This window comes from Mixophyes fleayi, chromosome 1 (assembly GCF_038048845.1).
Source record: "Mixophyes fleayi isolate aMixFle1 chromosome 1, aMixFle1.hap1, whole genome shotgun sequence".
Taxonomy (NCBI): domain Eukaryota; kingdom Metazoa; phylum Chordata; class Amphibia; order Anura; family Limnodynastidae; genus Mixophyes; species Mixophyes fleayi.
In genome coordinates, this window is record NC_134402.1 from 398,964,906 (window position 1) to 398,983,251 (window position 18,346).

The 18,346-nt window shown below is 41.9% G+C and overlaps 1 protein-coding gene across 1 annotated transcript in view; it reads right to left on the reverse strand.

Annotated features, from left to right (window-relative positions):
• The window catches only part of CHD1 (chromodomain helicase DNA binding protein 1), a 77,590-nt gene that overhangs the window by 17,393 nt on the left and 41,851 nt on the right, over positions 1 to 18,346 (reverse strand). Inside the window, exons 14-22 of the mRNA XM_075181350.1 lie at positions 14,275 to 14,465; positions 7,598 to 7,786; positions 7,089 to 7,251; positions 1,826 to 1,978; positions 1,645 to 1,716; positions 1,274 to 1,423; positions 527 to 675; positions 309 to 405; positions 127 to 222 (exon numbers count right to left, since the gene is read on the reverse strand). Of these exons, the coding sequence (XP_075037451.1) occupies positions 127 to 222; positions 309 to 405; positions 527 to 675; positions 1,274 to 1,423; positions 1,645 to 1,716; positions 1,826 to 1,978; positions 7,089 to 7,251; positions 7,598 to 7,786; positions 14,275 to 14,465 (1,260 nt within the window). The remainder of the gene's footprint in view (positions 1 to 126; positions 223 to 308; positions 406 to 526; positions 676 to 1,273; positions 1,424 to 1,644; positions 1,717 to 1,825; positions 1,979 to 7,088; positions 7,252 to 7,597; positions 7,787 to 14,274; positions 14,466 to 18,346) is intronic.

The window sequence follows — 18,346 nt, forward strand, 5'->3', positions numbered from 1 at the left end:
ATCTTATATTCAGATGAAAGCTATGATCATGAGTTTTTTCTCTTTACAATGTACATTAATTAGAGCTGGACTTTAAAACACAAATCAAAATATAAAAACAATTTCAATTAAGAAAATACGTAATACCTTAAACTGTGAAAGCAATTCATCCCCCACAGTCAGTGGACCTCCTTCATTTTCACGCGTCTCAGCTCTTTTCAAGATTTCGTCAATATCCATCTCCTTCAAAAAAATAAAATGGATTAACAAAAGGAAATTCAAAAGCAAATTTGTCCTTGAAAAGACTTTCTATACACTTATGCTCCTACCTGGGGTTCTTCTTCTTCTCCTTCTGGTTCCTTAAAAAGCTCTTCTGCACCAAACTTTAAAATAGCAGCAAGTTCTTCTTTGTTAAATGGTGTAGAACTTTAACAAAAAAATAAAAACACTGCATCAATTTGAAACTTGCACTAATACACACGTAGAACAAAAAAAAAAAAAAAAATCAAATTAAATCAAAAACGAGAAGACTTAAAACAATTTATACCTAGAAGGTGTTGATCCAGTGTGTAAAACAGTCTTGCCAGTTGTGTCCATTCTTTGAATTACAAGATGATCTAGCACCATTTTCTTCTTTGCTCTTTCAATAATCTCTTCCTCTACAGACCCCTTGGTGACCAGACGATAAATATTCACCTAAACATAGTAGGTTTAATAGGTTTATATAGAGACAATTTATGCAAAAGTACGCTATTAGGTGACGACAAACAGCTTCCAAATGAAAGGTCTTCAATTTAAAAAGATACTAAATAATTTACACTGCCAATATTGCAGTACACTGTGAATACAATTATTACTATTTGCTGTAAGTGGAAAAACCATTATAGCAAAATCAAAGGTAATGTTACACGAGCAAATAGAACTCTGGCTTTTAATCGCAAAAGCACAGATACATACAAGTCATATAATAATAATGAATTGAGAATCAGAACTAGTATTTATATCCTCTACAATCACTTGTTCTATTCATCACTATTGTATCAGTGCTTTAGCAATTCAAAGCATGTGTTGTAATCTCATGTAGAATAAGATTAGACCTATGAAAACACCACATATATTGTATTAGAGTACTGATTTAGCACATTTCAAAACCTCACAAATACATTCTTGGGGATTCTATATATAACCTGACATGAAAGCATTCCAACAAATGTTCCAGAGTTCAGATTTGCACTAAATTGTCTTTTTATTTTCTAAAGGTGTTAGTTCAGAAAGGTAAACATTTTTTTTTTACTTGTTTCTTTTGCCCAATTCGATGAGCTCTAGCTTGTGCCTGGAGGTCATTCTGTGGATTCCAGTCTGAATCAAAGATAACAACTGTATCCGCTGAAGCAAGGTTAATTCCAAGACCACCAGCTCTGGTAGAAAGTAGAAAGCAAAAGTCCTATCCAAAGGAAAGAAATACAATAGACAGTTAACCGTAAGACTGCATCACAACTCAAATGTAGGAACTTATCTATCAATATCTGTAGAGCGCTTTCTTTTATTTTCCTAGCACACATGTGCAGATGTAACTTCAAATTAAGTAAAAAAACCAAAAACAATCCCCCAAAAATGTAGACAATAACTATAAACAGTCAATCAGTTTTAGGTCACCAATCTCACCTCTGATCCTTCAGCATTAAAATGATCAAGTGCCTGCTTTCTTATTTCTCCCTTGATGGACCCATCTAACCTCTAAAGAAAAAGATAGATTTCAGAAAACTCGCCTCAAAATTGCTTAACAATAAAAACTGCTTTAGTAAATAAACTGAGACCTTTAAGAGACTTGTGTTCAGTGACTTACCTGAAAAGTAAACTGACGTGACTTTAAATATTCTGCAAGGATGTCCAGCATCCGCACCATTTGAGAAAATATCAAGACTCTGTTGCCACGTTCACGCAAACGAATTAACAATTTGTCCAGAAGAATTAGCTTCCCGCTACTCCGTATTAAGTGCTGTATAGAAAGCAAAAAAGAACCAAAAATTATAAACTGGCAATAAGTAAATCCTAAAGCAGAACACCTGGCTAAATGTATACACCTCTTTACTGCTGCAGTATTTTTATTCTTGTGTTCTTTGAGTGCCATTCCTTTCACCACTGTTTATTGACAAATGTCTTTCTCTATTCTACATTGGGGAGACCAAGCAGTAACTGCAATCCAGGATGAATCTACACAGACACACAATAAAGAAGACTCTGGACACCCCCATGGGTAAACACTTCTCTGGAGCAGGACACAGTATGACAGATTTAAAAGTCTTAATACTGAATTTTTTTTTTTTTTTAAATGACATGGAGAGAAAAATCTGTGAATTCAAGCTGATAAGAACATTCCAGTCATTGACTCAAGGACTCAACTTAACACCTGGATTTATGACCCACCACATGGACACACTTCACACCCCACAGCAGTGACTCCAGATCTCTGAACTCCTAGGACTTTCACTCTTCCATCCATAACGGAAACCTCTGTTTTATTACTTTAGCTTATCTTTATGATGTACCCCCCCCCCCCTTCCTGTACAATTTGCTTGATGTAATATCTCTTAAGTGTTGTGCCCTTTTCTCAGTCATTCATTGTAAACTTGCCTGATGAAGGGGCCTTTGTGCTCTGAAAGCTAGCAAATATAACATATAAATATTTCTTTTGGTTAGCCAATAAAGGTATCACTCCAATAATACTTTTGTCTTTTTTGACACAAAAATATTCAACATCACAGATTTTTCTGGCTGACAGTACTGCATTAAAACATTTTTTTTTTATCTATTCAACAGCAATAGCTTTATTCACTCTCTTCCCCATACATGTGCTGATGTGTTTTGTTCACTCTCCCTGCCTTCTACTAGAGCACTTCCGGCATGACTTTTACTGACCAAGCTCTCCTGGGCTGTTCCTGGAGCACTGAAATATCAATCCTATCTGCCATATATAACCTTTCATTCAGTTCCATGGCTGAAGAGAAGTAGTTTCTTCCCTGCTCCCTGAGAACAGGGTATGCCTTATGCATTTCAAAAGCAGCAGTTCTACCGAAAGCCAATGAATCAGGGCTGTTGCGATAAAACTAAAATAAAAGGTACTCATGGATTTTTTTTGGGCTTTTAAACAAAAAGCACTACTGATATAATGAAGGGATTTTTGTACTCCCATTAATACATCTTTAAGAGAGTGCGCCCCTAACACGGAGACTGTTTCCCACAGTGGAAATAGCCAATAGAAATAATATACCAAGTACAAGACTTTAAAAGTTCTAATTGGGGATGCTGCAAGGCCTCTAGAACAAGGTTAAGATCCCATGGTGCAATGAAAGGAATATATGGCAGTTATATGGCAGTTAGACATGCAGAAATTCCTGCAGAAAAGTCTGGACTTCCGGGACTAGTACCAGTCTTCTCTGAAAAAATACTAACAGAGCTAAAACCTGCAGCTTTAAGGAACAGAGTCTCAAGCTCATTTCTCTCTCTAGTCCTTCCAGTAAAGACTGAAGTAGCAAAAAGGAAGAATAAATAAATTTTTGCTCACGCCAATAGATCTAAAAAGTCTATGGTAAATTTTCTAAAGTCTATGGTACTTCTTAGCTGCAGATATTACAATTGTCCAGTCCAGTGTTTCCCAACCCTATTCCTCAAGTACCCCTAGCAGTGCAGGTTTTCCAGGTAACAAGTGACATAATTAGTACCACCTGTGGATCTTTCAAACTTTGTCAGTCAGTAATAAATACACCTGGGCTCCAGCAAAAAGGTATGGAAAACCTGCACTGTTAGGGGTGCTTGAGGACTAGGGTTGGGAAACACTGGTCTAGTCCCAGATTGTGAATGGTCGACCCCTGGTGAGGCTGTCTCTGTTGAACCACCAAAGAATACATGAGCACACCTTTGGGGACAAGTGATGAACTGGCCTAGGAGTCCGACGCCAATCAACAGATGTCTGGCAACTAACAGACCTTATACTGTAATGAGAGGATATATCTTGTTCTCTGGTAACAATACTCTCTGCGGTACAGTATCGTATAGAAATTATAGGAAAATCATCCGCTGGGTGAGAATCAGCCTGGATGTTGGATTCTAAAACTTAGGCTGTCATCTTAGCATTAGCCTGGAGAAGTGCAAAAGAATCTGCTTTGATAAGCATGCTATCCAAGTTAGGAAGGATATTTACGCCTCTGGTGCTCAAGAACAGAGTGTGCTGCCATGATCTTTGTAAAGATTATTGGCACAGTCAATAGTTCATAGGGAAGAGCACAAAATTGGTATTGATGATATTGGACTGCAAATCTAAGGAGAAGTTGGCAATGCCTTAGAGATTGGTACATTTAAGAATGCATCTCTACAGTCCATGGTCACCAGAAATATGTTCATACAGTTTATCACAGATATCAGAGACTATCTTGAATCTGTCAACTCAAAGATGGAGGTTCAAATCTTTCAGGTTCAAAATTACCATTTGAGAAGTCTCTGGCTTTTGTACTTAACTTTTTTTTTTTTCTTGAGTAAAAACCTTTTCTGATGTTCCGGGAAAGGGATGATCACTTCAGAAGACAGTAAAGATAGAAATTCTCCTAGTAAGTCCTGACTCTTCAATTTGTTAATTGGAGGACATGTTGTGGAGTATGGTCTGGAAGGAGTCTTTAATAGATCTAGTATGTAACCCCAATTTCTAATTCCTCTCATCCACTGGTCTGGTTGATAATATTCTCCAACTGAGGACCAAAGAGGATCCTATGTGTGCTTTTTTGGATTCTGAATCAGCCTCCTATTCTTTGAGCCAAACTGTACTTGTGGCTCCTAAAATTGGTATAAAAGCAGAGATGCTGGCTGATACACTGGCTGAAACACAAGTATTCGTATGCCTCCCTTATATAATCAATTAAGATCAAGAATTCTGACCTGGGTCTGCTGGGAGAGAAGACTTCCTAGAAAGTTATTCAAGCCCATATAAAGACTGCTTTATTCCCCCAGACCAAAATCATAATGGGCCATAGAACATCAACAGAAGCCACAAGGATTTTAAATTTGCTTCACAATTTCTGTCTAATCCATCCTTAAACAAGGCAGCATTATGAATAGGTATGGTTGTGGTGTTTAACAACCTAGTAATAGAGGCACACACTCTAGGTGGGGATTCTTATCTATCCTTATCCTGACCCTGAAAGGGATACATTATTATAGTCTTCATGAAATCTCATACCTTTTGTCTGGTTTAGACTACGCTTTGACCAACAACTTGACTAATGGAGGAGAGGACGGAAAAGAAACATGTTTCTTGTAAACAAAGTCATCATCATCATCAGCTATTTATACTGCGCAGTGGTGTACAGAGAACACACTCACATCAGTCCCTGCCCTGTTGGAGCTTACAATCTAAATTCCCTAACATACACACTGACACAGAGAGACACCAGGGTCAATTTGATAGCAACCAATTAACCTACCAGTATGTTTTAGGAGTGTGGGAGGAAACCAGAGCATCCAGAGGAAACCCACGCAAAAATGTGGTGAACATACAGCTAAGGCCATGGTCAGGAATCAAACTCATGACCCCAGTGCTGTGAGGCAGAAGTGTTAGCCACTAAGCCACCATGCTGGCCCATCACCTCCCATGCAATAAAGGAAACTCTGTGTCCTAGATATAGAGGGCCCACCGGACAGTCCTAACCAAAGCATTCATACCCTCTTTTAGAGGAATCTTCATCCAAATATGAAGTTCTCAAATTCAGATTCATCCACTAACTCACCTTCCTCCTGTGAGAAGAGGTCAGAGTTGTAGACATCCCAAGACTGAACAAGAGCATAGGAGTGCCACTTGCTCGGTCTAGCGGGAGAGGATGATTCTAAAACATTCGCCAAAGATAAAGAGACCTTTGTCAATCCCTGAACAGACTTGTTTAGACTCTGGACCCAAGGAGATTCTTCTGTTTAAATAGGGCAGGAAAATCGAGCAATTGTAGACACCCCACTAGAAGAGGCTCTGCCACTGCTCCTTTTGTCTGACATTACAAAATGGGGAGAGAGAGAGGAAAGCAGCACAATCACTGGAGAGTGAACAACTACCTTGACAAAATACCAAAGAATTAGTGAGCAAACGCAAAAAAGACACTATCACTTCCCAGCTAGGAACTACAGAAAAGTTGTCACTGTGGCTCTGTTCCGTCAGCTTTAGGTGGGCTACACTAGGACAGGAAAAAGCCCAAAAGAGGAGTGCGAATATTCACACCTAAGCTCGTCCCCCTTACTGGGTCCAGCGCTACAGTTTAAACTGAGTAGATTCATAGCCTGTCCATACGTCTAGTGAGGGGACTAACGAAACAGCCCCTTACTGGGTCCCCATGTAAGGGGCTGAAGGCTGTTTATGAAACTCAGAGCCGACAGAGAAGAGTTAGGCGGAGGTTTCTATCTCCACTAACAGTGGAGAGAAGTCTGCAATATAAATGCTGCTGGTCCAGAATGCGGTGTCTGCAGAAGAGCAGACTACAATCCTGGATTGCTGCACAGGTTCAGGGTCACTACCTAATATGTTAATGACCGGTTTATATTTCCGGAGCGCCGATTTGCAAACTACATACCGGAGGTATGCAAAATTCTCAAGTATTGGTTCAGCTGACAAAATGACCGTTAATTCCATGATTCCTAATGAAACCGCATTTTTATGTATATTTTGTAACAGCTTATGCTACAAATAATAAAAAATAAAATATGAAAAGTTTGAAAAAGTGAAAAATACTTCATATAAAAAAACAATTCAATTTGGTTTTTCAACAATTGTTCAGCATAATATATAGACAGAAGTCATTCAGTGCAGAGAACCTCAAATCTTTGTATTTTTTTTTATATATGTGCGAGCTTAGAACTGCTTGATATAGGAGATAAAAGAGTTACAAATGGTCTGGGACATTGCCAAAAGTATCAGTTAAAGAACTACATAATTTGTCTTCATCAAGAAATAGTCTTGCCTTCTAAATAGCATAACAAAATGTTGTAGTAAAAGCAGAAAACATATCGGTATAATAATGCAGTATAACTTAATAAAGGGTGCGTAGCTTTGTGACACTTCAGAACACACTACTCACCTGTAAAGCTTCTTGTCTATTGTAGAATTCATTATCTTCTGGTGGCTTAATGAGGTAGCAATGGTTACAACACTTTTTAAGCTCCATCATGACGTTCAAAAATCCTGAGGTACTGCCTTTAGAACCTTTGCTTAGGGCCTTGTAATTCCTAGTTAAAATCCACCTACGGGGAGAAAAGCAACAGAACGAATTAGAACCAATTTACCTGTACTTACACAGGGCTTGAAGGGTTCAAACTGGGTCATTATAATTGACCAGGTGAAATTGGGATAATGGTTATATAGATGTAGTATTTCACAGTTCTCAAAAGAACTGTTAGAGATACTAAGAGACCAAATCTGACGAACAAAAGACCAGCAAGCAATTCTTACTTAAATGACCCTCAGAGTCTAAGCGGATTGATTTTAATGAAAAAAAAAAATGTTACCTGCTGTTAGCCTTTAAGTACAAAGACATTTGTATGACATCTTTCTGTACAAGTCTATGAAGACTGTAGCACTTATACTTACTTGTAGTACTGTTTCTGTAACGCACTCATTTCAATCCTCAAAATCTGTTCCACTTTTGCTGGTAAAGACTTTTCTACATCTTTCTTCACTCTCCTAAGAAGGAATGGCTCAAGTTCTTTGTGAAGACTCGCATAGCCATATTCTCTGCCTTTGCCATGCTCCTCTTCAAACTCTTCCCAGGAGGAAAACCTATTAAAAAATAAAAATAAAAAACCCCATTAAAAACAAAACATCAGTTTTGTTACAGTTTCACAGCACTGCATTTCCATGTCATGGATTCCTATCACCCTAGAACTCTTGTTGCCATGTATGAGACCTTCTTAGCTATGGTGTAGTCATGTCGGTGGGTAGCAATTTAATTACAATTGCTGGGTTCTGGTGGAAGATCTGACCTCCATCAAATGCTGTTCGCACGCACCGGAGGTTACATTGTCTTTGGCAAAATGCAATTGGCTTGAAATCCAAATAGTCAGACCCACCTCATTCTTTAATAGATCGTGAAGAGCTATGCACCATGCCTGTGATAGTCAAGCGCCTTGTACACCCCTGGCAGCTCCACTCTCTCCTTTGGTGCAGCACTGCTCCCTACCTCCCCCCGTTTTACCTTTTGTTGAGCAAGGAGGAAAGCTACAGCATCTTCTGCCTCACTCAGACCGGGTGTGTGGTACTGGGGGCTGTGACCTCATAAACCAGTGCCACACTCCCAGCCCATGGCCAAAACAGAGTAGCGGTAACCAGTATCTGGTATATACTGAATGTAATGTTAGAACTTCATTAATACAATTCTTCAAAGGATTCTCAAATACCAAAATATATTAGTATACAAAAAAAAAAGATTTTTTTTTTCTTGTCATAAAATCCCTCTCTCTCTCTCTCTCTCTCTCTCTCTCAACCCATTCGGGGAGGTTGGGGGGCACTGCTAACCATGAGGTATAGAGGGCACTGTGTAGGGAGTATGGCACTTAATTCTAACGGACTTGTCTGGCTTGCTCCTCTCCCCTGTATGCCCCCTGGACAGAGACATCTTGGATATTTGTTTTTACTAACAAAGCCCTATAGATAGCACTAAAGTCACATTCAACAGAACATACAACCAACACATGGGATCGGAGCACAGTGTCCCCCAAATAGGTTATGAGAGATGAATTTTAAGTTAAGTAAAAAATCCTCTTTTTTCAGGCACATCCATTTGGGGGGGGGGGACACTGCTAACCATGGGGACTTTACAAAGCTGATCAGATTGGTGGGTACGCGTAGAACTAGCTGCGCAAAAAACTTTTTGGCCAAAACTAGCGTTGAAGCATTAGAATCTGGTGTACGTGTGGCCAGAGGACCAGGTAGCTTCCCGGCACACTTGCTCCACCGAAGCTCCATTCTTTGCTGCCCAGGAGGCACTGACTGACTTGGTGGAGTGAGCAGTAGGCTCCTCAGGAACTGAAGAACCCTCTGAGATAGGACGACTGTTCATCAGGCCTAATCCATCTGACAACAGTTTGTTAAGTTGCCAGCCATCCAAGCTTGTGAGCTTCGTATAGCACCAGAAGACTGTCTTACGCACAGATGTTGTGAGATCCACATAGATTCTCAAGGCCCTGGCCACATCCAGGAGATGCAAGAATTCTGGGGAACTGGACTGAGTCCCAAAACAACACAGGAATGACAATATCCTGGTTGATGTGGAACCTTGACAACACCTTAGGCTGGAAGGAAGCCGTGGTGCGCAAAACAGCTCTGTCCTTGTGAAAAACAAGGAAAGGCGATCCACAAAACAGGGCCACCAATTCCGAAACCTGTCTGGCAGACAATAATGCAAGTTAAAAGGCAACCTTTTAGATCAGGAGCTTCAAAAGGGACTGACTATTCAAATGGCGACTTTTGTAGCGCTGTCAGAACCAAATTCAAGTCCCACAGTTCCACTGGCTGAAAAAAAGTGGCTGAATGTAAAGAACCTCCCGAAGAAAAGTGTGAAGCTCAGGTAACAGTCAAACGTCTCTGAAAGTAGACAAGGTTGAGATTTGAACCTTAAGGGGGGTATTCAATTGTTCCTCCGGGCGCCGCCGGAACGAGCACGTTAAAACTATTACCGTTTATACGGTAAACTTGCGCGTAAAAACCGTTAATATGGTAGTTTATTCGCTGAATTTCATCTCGCAGCTCAGGGAGCTGCGAGATGAAATTCAGCGAGTAATTACCGTATAAACGGTAATAGTTTTAACGCGCTCATTCCGGCGGCGCCCAGAGGAACAACTGAATACCCCCCTTAGAGGCCAAACGCAAACCCTTGTCCAGACCCATCTATAGGAAGGAAGATAACAGACACCCTGTTGTTCACACCAGCCTATGTTGGCCTTCCAGATCCGGTAGAATTCCTGACCGTGATCATCATCGGAATGACCCTGTCAGAGAAACCCTTTCTGCAGAGAATCAGAGCCTCAACCGCCAGGCCTTCAAAGCCAGTCGTGGCTCAGAAGTTCTGTTCTGCATAGAAGTCTCCAGGACAGTTCCACTGTCACGCCTTGCACCAACAGAATTACTGGCACCCCTTCCGACTTTACCTTTTTCAACACCCGAGGTAACATGACCAGAGGTATGCCAGATACACACCTCTGGCATACCCCACCTGTCCACAATCTAAGAGAACACCTCCAGATGGAGGAACCATTCCCTGGGATGAATGGCATGGCAACTCAAGTAGACAGCCTTCCATCTGTCTACTCCCATTTAAACACTGCCGAGATGGCTGGAACCTGATGTTCTGCCCAATGCATGATCCTGGCCACCTCCTTCATGGCCAGTAGACTTCTAGCCCCACCTTGGCGATTGCTATATGACACCACCATGGCATTGTTGGACTGGACTCAAATTGGCCTGTTCCGCAGGAGACTCTGCGCCTAGGCCAGGGCATTGAATACGGCCCTTAACTAGAGCACATTGTTGGGCAGTCCTGACTTCTCCCGAGTCCCAACACCTTGGAAAGATAGGTTGAGCATTACCAAACCCAGCCTAGAAGCCTGGCGTCCGTGGTCACTATAGTCCAGTCCCACATCAGGAAGGGACGTGCCAGACAGGTCCCTCGTCTGCAGCCACCACAATAGGAAGTGACGGGTCACCTGTGACAGCTGGAAGAACTGTTTTGCCAACTGAGGGTTGAACGTGGACCATCTGGCCAGTATCCCTAGCTGGAAAGGCCATGAGTGGAAGTGAGCAAACTGTACCGCTCGTAACAAGATTCCATTTGACCCATCAGCTTCATGCACTGAAGAATGGACACCTGCCTGAGGACTAACAAGGCTTTCACTTGTCTTTGAATAATTAGGGGCAGTTCCCGTTGCAATAACACCCTCTGACACCTGGTGTCAAATCCGAGGCCCAAGAATACCATGCTCTGGGTAGGGATTAGGCTGGATTTCTTTAAGATTATGACCCAGTCACGTGACTGCAGCGTCTCTTCTGTCAGTTGCAGGTGGGATAGAAGGAGAAACGCAGAAATTGCTTTATCAAGAGATCGTCAAGGTACAGAATCACCGTTACCCCTTTGTGACGTAGGAGTGCAGTCATGACCGTCCTGTCACCTTCGTGAACACCCGTGGTGCAGTGACCAAACGGGAGAGCCCTCTACCGGGAGTGGCTCAACCACATTGCGAACCAGAGGAGGCTGTGATGGCCTTCCCATATTGGTACGGTATGCATCCTTGATGTCCAATGATGCTAGGAATTCATACTGCTGCAGCGAACGGATTCATCTTGAAAGTGGCCACTCGCAAGAGCAAATAGACGGACTTCAAGTTCAGGATAAGATGAAAGGACCGATCCGTCTTCTGGTCCGAGAAGAGGTTTGAGAAATAGCCCGAGTCTCGTTGAGCCCTCGGGGTGGGGACAATCGCTCCTGAGGACAACAGGGGAATGAATGGCCCCTTGAAGGGCCACTCACCTGACTTCATCTCAAGTAAGGGGAGTGAAAAGGTAACAACATTATGGCGCGCCTAAAAGATCCAGAATGTAACCTCTGTCCACAATGCCCCATACACAGGCGTTTGACGAAGAACTGATCCACTGGTCTGACAGAGCAAGAGCTGAGCCCCCATCACCGCACTTCCGGGCAGGGAAAGTCATGTGGGTTGCTTATCTGCAGGCCTGGAACCAGGGCATCTTTCTGTACAAGCCTGCCTACCTCCCAGAGCCACTCCCTGCAGGGGCGGGGGAGAGAAAACACCCCAAGGTCTCCCAGGAATGAAATCTGCAGCCCCTCGATTCAGGTGTGGCCACAGCAAGAAACAAACTCTTCCCTCCAGTGGCCTGAGAGATGATTTTATCCAACTGCTGACCTAAGAGGACCAATCCATCATAGGGTATTGCCTACAAGACCTTTTTGCATTTGGCATCCGCCTTTCATGCTCTCAGCCAGCAAAATGTGTCTGGCCACCACTGCCAAGAATGAGGTTCTGGACAGACCCTTACCAGCGTCCAGAACTGCATCACCCAAATATACGGACGCTTCCTTAATATGTTCCGTTAGTATAGACAAATCAGATCTGGCCATCCCAGACTGTATGCCATCGCCAAGAGAACAAGCCCATATCTCAACCGCCTTGATCACCCCATGCAGCTGCTGTAATGGGTTGGAGTGAAGCACCTGAAGATAAATGGATTTTAAAATCCCCTCACATTTCCTATCTGAGCCGAGAGGAATGGTAGTGTATCTTTCCAGATGTGCTACAGGCGCATCTACAGTAGGCCACGTTTCCCAAGATGCGATTTGTGTCCGAAAATGGATACGAGCATCGAAACCTTCTAGGGATATTAAATTTGTTGTCAGGTTTTAGATGAGACACTGTCCCCCTTCCCAAATTGTGTCTGTTTCTTCTTCCTTTTGAAGAGGGACACCTCCTGAACCACAGGTTCCATTCACCCTCTATAATATTTAAGGTCTGGCGGACTGCCAGAATGAGGTCCTCCATCCCATCTACTGGAGGAATCATCCTCCCAGGATGTCAGATCATCATATTCTGATATGTCCCACATTCCTCCCTCCTCGAGGGGAATAGACAGAATCAGAATCCACCAAGGCATGGACCTGAAAACGACCCTGGTGTCTAATGGAGGACGATGCCTCCAACAGCCTCTCTAGGGATGAAGACACCCTAACCAATCCCTTACAAGGTTCTGCATCCAAGGGGGTTCTTGTGACACTGTCAAGCCATCAAGGGCTCGCAAAGACACCTCTTACTGAGGAAGGGAATCTACAGAATGAGCCCCCTGGAAGGTAGAAGGAATTACATTTTCACCCACAATCCTTGAACGTCCTCTACCACGTTTAAGTTACGCAATGGATCTTGCCAGTTCTCTAGCCCAGGCCAGCTCCACCACAGACAAATGCAGCTCGTCAGATTCACAAGCCGTGCATCTGGCATCGGGTTCAACCATCCACTGGGTAATGTAACTTGACATCTGGAACAGGTGAAGTGCATGACCAAGCTGGCTCTGGCATCTTTGGAAATGTTAGTAATCCCTTTTTCTGGCATAGTACAGATAGAGTGTATAAGGAAAACAGAGAAACACTGTAGAAAACAATCTACCACTGAGAGAAATCTAACAGTCTGTGGAAACCCTGTAATGTGTCAATAAAGATTACACATACACATAATTTCTCGCTGTAAAGCAGCTGTGTGTACTTAGACGAAACGGTGTACAGTACTAAATATTGAAAGCTCAGCACTCCGTTTATCTCACAGAGAAAGTACACTGACAACATACTAAATCTATATCGATATCTATATATTTATTTTTGGACAACCAGAACAGTGTAAAGAGTATAGCCATAGGAGCCGTAACATTGTAAGACTGTTTAACAATACCATACAGCGGAAAACAATCATTCCCCAGGAAGACAAGTGCAATAAACCAGGCTGCACACGAGGCAAGGGAGCAGTGAGATAAAGGACAGGCTTTTACACAGAAAAGAACCCAGTAAGAGGGGAGGTATCACCTCTCCGTGAAGGAAAACCTCCCCCCTTGGAGTCCCCAACCCCCAACATGGCTGCCCAGCAATTTTTGTATACACTGGTGTGAGCTGAAGTTCCCCTAGCCCACTACCAGGTTTAACATCTGATACCTCTCCTGCAGGCAGCACCGTCACTGGGGTAGACTAGGTCTGCTGTCGCAGCTCCCGAGGCAGTCCCACTGTCATGGTCAGCTTCTGGGTCCTTTGATATAACATCCGGTGTCCAGGTGACCCTTTACCGGGAGCCTCAACATGGAGAGCAGGATGCAGCATAGGAGCGCTGCCAACGCTCATCACTGCTCTCAGCTGCAGTGTTCACCTGGTGAACACCGCTATAATTGTCTAAGTAAAAAATAAATAAAATTAAAAAAAATTTAAAGAACAACTATAAACATGCCCTACTCTGTAGACACTAACAAAAACTGAGATGTCTCCGTCCAGGAGGCATAGAAGGGAAGAAAGCATGGCAGACAAGTCTGTCAAAATTTAGTGCCATACTCCCTACACAGCTCCCCCTGTACACCATGGTTTACAGGGTCTCCCAAATGGATGTGCCAAAGAAATCAGAAATGTGCCTTTTTAAACGGTCAATTGACAAACAAAAACTCTGAGTAGATACTATTATATATGCTTGTGTAAAAACGCAGCTCTTTTGCCATCACAAAAAATTACTTACTTTTCTGGCATAATGAAATGAAGTAAAGACCATAGCTCTTTAAGTGAATTCTGCAAAGGAGTTCCTGTGATAAGAAGACGGTGATTAGACTTGAAGTCAATCAGGGTCTTGTACAGCAGGGAATCATCGTTTTTCAATCGATGAGCTTCATCAACTCCTATGAAAGCCCAATTAACACCACCTAAAAAAGACTAATGAAAGACACTGTCAGCATTGGGTCATACATATCCTATGTTAAACTATGCAATTATAGAAATAAAACATACAGGCTATCTTCTATACATTATTGAAATGGAAAAAAAGAAAAAGAAATAAGTCATTTATAATAGGATGGGCCCAACAAAGATGCCTCCCTTTCAAGCAGGGAAGTATTATAAAATAAATAAATTTAACAATAGCAGAGCAATCAAAAATTAGTAAATATTTATGCCCACCTCCACTAAACTATCCATTGTCCAGCCTCCTCATAGTAGGGGTCAATACCCATAGTAATGTCCCCCAACTTAAATGATAAAGTTGAAATGACCTAAAACAAATCTGAACATTACTACAGGCTACGAGGTTTGATTCTGTACCTGCTTACAAGTGTATGAGAGAATGGGGTTGGGGGACTCAAACATCTACGCTACCTGGGACCACATTTGGTCTTAGTTTGGTTGCAGTAGTGACACTTGCCACAAAAGACCATATGAAAATTATTTTGCTCTTCGCAGAAGCACTCATTACAAAACCGGTTTATGTACGTCTCAAATACTTTAAACGGTGTTGTGTAAATTGCACCACATATAATGAAATGTACACATGCAATAGTTTATTTGCTGTATAGGAAAACACAGTTGTCATTATGGACATAAGGCATTTCCAAAAAAACAGGATTCTCATACTCGCGTTAAAACAACCATGGGGAAACAGAATTTCCTTCAGGACGCTGCACTTTCAATAAAATAAAACTTCTTAAGCGACTCCCTTATTGGTATCTCCAGTATCAGTTTGGCCTTTTATGGGTGGGGGGCTAGTCTTCCTGCTATCTGGAGCAGGTTGAAGATTTGCATTTCCCATAACCTCGTCCCATTCAAACTTTTATTTAAAGTGCAATTTTCCTGAAAGGGGCTCTGTATGGCCACAGTTTAGTATTTCCCAATTGGATCAATGAGAAATTGGACTCATTGTAGATCTAACAAAGTTACCCCAAGTGTGTGCTTATTATATTTGTTGCACAGTTTTAGGATTACAGGTTTATAAATAAACCATTACAGGTTTATAAATAAAACAAAAAGCATGTTACAATTTATTCACAACATATTATTGTGAATCCAGAGATCATCATGGCTCATACTAATGTATCCAGTCTACATATAAAAAGGAATGATGTTAAAGTATAGTCATAGAAAATAAAGGGAAAACAAATAATTTTATACTATTCAACATGAGACCAATTCAAAGCAGCCCCATCCATAAGGTTTAGTAGTCCTTGAACTATGGAAGTTCAAGTGAGAAACTGGGGACTAGTATTTCAAAAAGACAACCGAAATATATTCGCCAATAGTCCCACGAGATTGTCATATCATCTACAATGAAAGTCTTCTTGTGCAGAACCACTCCACCTTGTGGCATAATCAGGCCACCATATAAACTTCTGGCTGACACTATTTCGTCATTATCTGACCAAAGACCTCAAGTGAAGAGTCCATTCCCCAGGATGAAATACTGCAGAAATTCCTGTAACACACCATTCCGCCCAGTGAATACTCCTGGTAGTCTCCTTCATCGCTTAGGAGCACTTTGCGCCCCCCACATAAATGTATGCCACAGTAGTGGCATTGTACGACTGATTATGATCTGTCTTGGCCTTCAAAACAGACTGACAGAGCGATTAACACCACTTCGAATTTTAGAGCATTTATGGGGAGCTGTGTGTATCCCAGCGAATAAGCCACAGTAGCCAAAGATTCAGAGTCACTTATCCCCCATCCCTGTAGGCTGGCATGGGGATAAGTGGATGAACCTTGATGAGATTTTCCCTTCTCATCCATCTAAAGAGGAAAGGATAAAAAAAAGTCTGAAAAAAGTGTGGATTAAATATATACCACCTAGCTATCTTGTTTTGGAAAACCTGTGAGTGGAAGTGTGCATACTGTACTGGTTCATTTTCCCTTGAGGGAAAAGAGAAATCTCACCAGCTTTTGAAGCACAAGCATCTTCTCATTTGGTAAAAAACTTTTTAACCTTTGTGTCAAATAGGAGTCCCTAAAGTATTATGTGCCATGCAATTGAAGTGTCTTCGTGGTTACCTGCTAATGGATTAGGAGGGATGCCCATTTCCCTTATAAGGATGGAGATCGTCCAAGTAGTTGACCAGAATTACCCCCCTTTGATTTTAAGACCAGCGGCCATCACTGCCGTAATATTTGTTTTATGGTGCTGCTGCAAAACTGAAGGGAAATACTCTTAACTGAAAGTAGAGATCTGCCAAGGCAAATCTTATGAGTCTCTGATGGCTCTCTCTTATCAAGATATGAAGGAATGCATATTTTGTATCCACAGGGGCTAGAAATTCATCATGCTCCATGCCAATGGTGAGTGATGTTAGAGACTAGCTTGGATCTGCCCTCCCGAATCCAAAGGTTTTGGAATTTTAAGTTCAAGATGGATCGAAATGCCATATCTAAATTTTGCACAAGAAACAGGTCTGAGCAAAAATGTAACTCCTCTTACACTTTTGGAGCTGGGGAAATTACTCACAAGGAAACCATCATTATTATTTTTGTATTTATAAAAAAGGTGCAACAAATTGTCCACAGCACCATACATGGGGGACTGAATGACCTCCTTTAGAGCGAACGGCTTGGTCCAGACACTCCAGAGATAAAAAAATGAATGGTAAGAGGCCCCAAGATGTAATCTCTTTTCACAATACCATTATCTGAAGTGGATCTGATTCATTAGTTGCAAAATATCAAAAGGTAAACTCCCACCACAGAACTTACAGGGCGTGAAGTAAACCAGTCATGCAGTCTGTCAGAAGGCTTGTGGGCTGGATGCTTGCTTGACCAGGCCCAATTTGCTCCTCCAAAAGGAGGTCCCCTTTGAGTAGGATCCTCTCGTTTTCCATGAGAAATGAATATACCAAAATATCTGGCTGTTGGGTCTGAGGGCATTCACTAGTTGCTTGAAGTTTGTCCTTTTTGGTCCAGAATTTGACATTCTCCTCAAAAGGCAGAGAGTCATCTTGGATTCTATGTCAACCTCCCAAGATGTAAGCCACTAGGGCTGAATTTCTAGACTGAACCACACCTACACTCAAGGCAGCTTTGCAAACATATTCAAATGCTTCTGTAACATTACCTAGTAAGAACAATAATTCTGATCTTGGCCTAGCCAATTGTAAGCCCTCACAAATTTGCTCAGACCACTTCTCAGCTTTTTAAGAATTTACATTTCCTTTTTGTGCTGTGGTTCAAAGAGGCATCACCTGGAGGCATCATCTGGAATTTTAACTGCGGTAAGCTTAGAAAGACAGGCAATAGGTGCATCCAAATTTGGCAGAAAGTCCCATTTTCCATTATCATACTCAAAGAGGATGGATAACTCTGAACCTGTGCGGAACCTGAAATTTTCAGTCAGGTCTAAGCCAGACTTTCTCCAAATGTTCTGACAATTGAGGGGAGTAAGGAAAAGCAATGGCATTCTCCTTTTCCCTCTTGAATAAAGAAATATCAGGAACCATCAGCTCTTCAGGGTCTTGAATATTAAGAGCCTGTTAAACCCTAGCACCAACTCATCGATTCCCTTTCTGTTAAGCAATATCATTAGGCTCATTTCCCACCAGACATGCAAGGAGCGCGCTTCCCAGCCTTGCAGGGACACATCGGGCAACTGGCTTCAAATGAGAGAGAGCAAGAGAGTGAGACTAAAGTCACTATATTTATCTCTAAGCACAGAAATTTACCTAGAGAAGCTAGACACATACAAGTTTGTAATAAAGGCAAAAATCCAGGTGTAACATTAGTGCACACAAAGCCTGTACACCTAACAGTAGCCAAATCAGACAAAATACGTTTTTCCTTCAGAC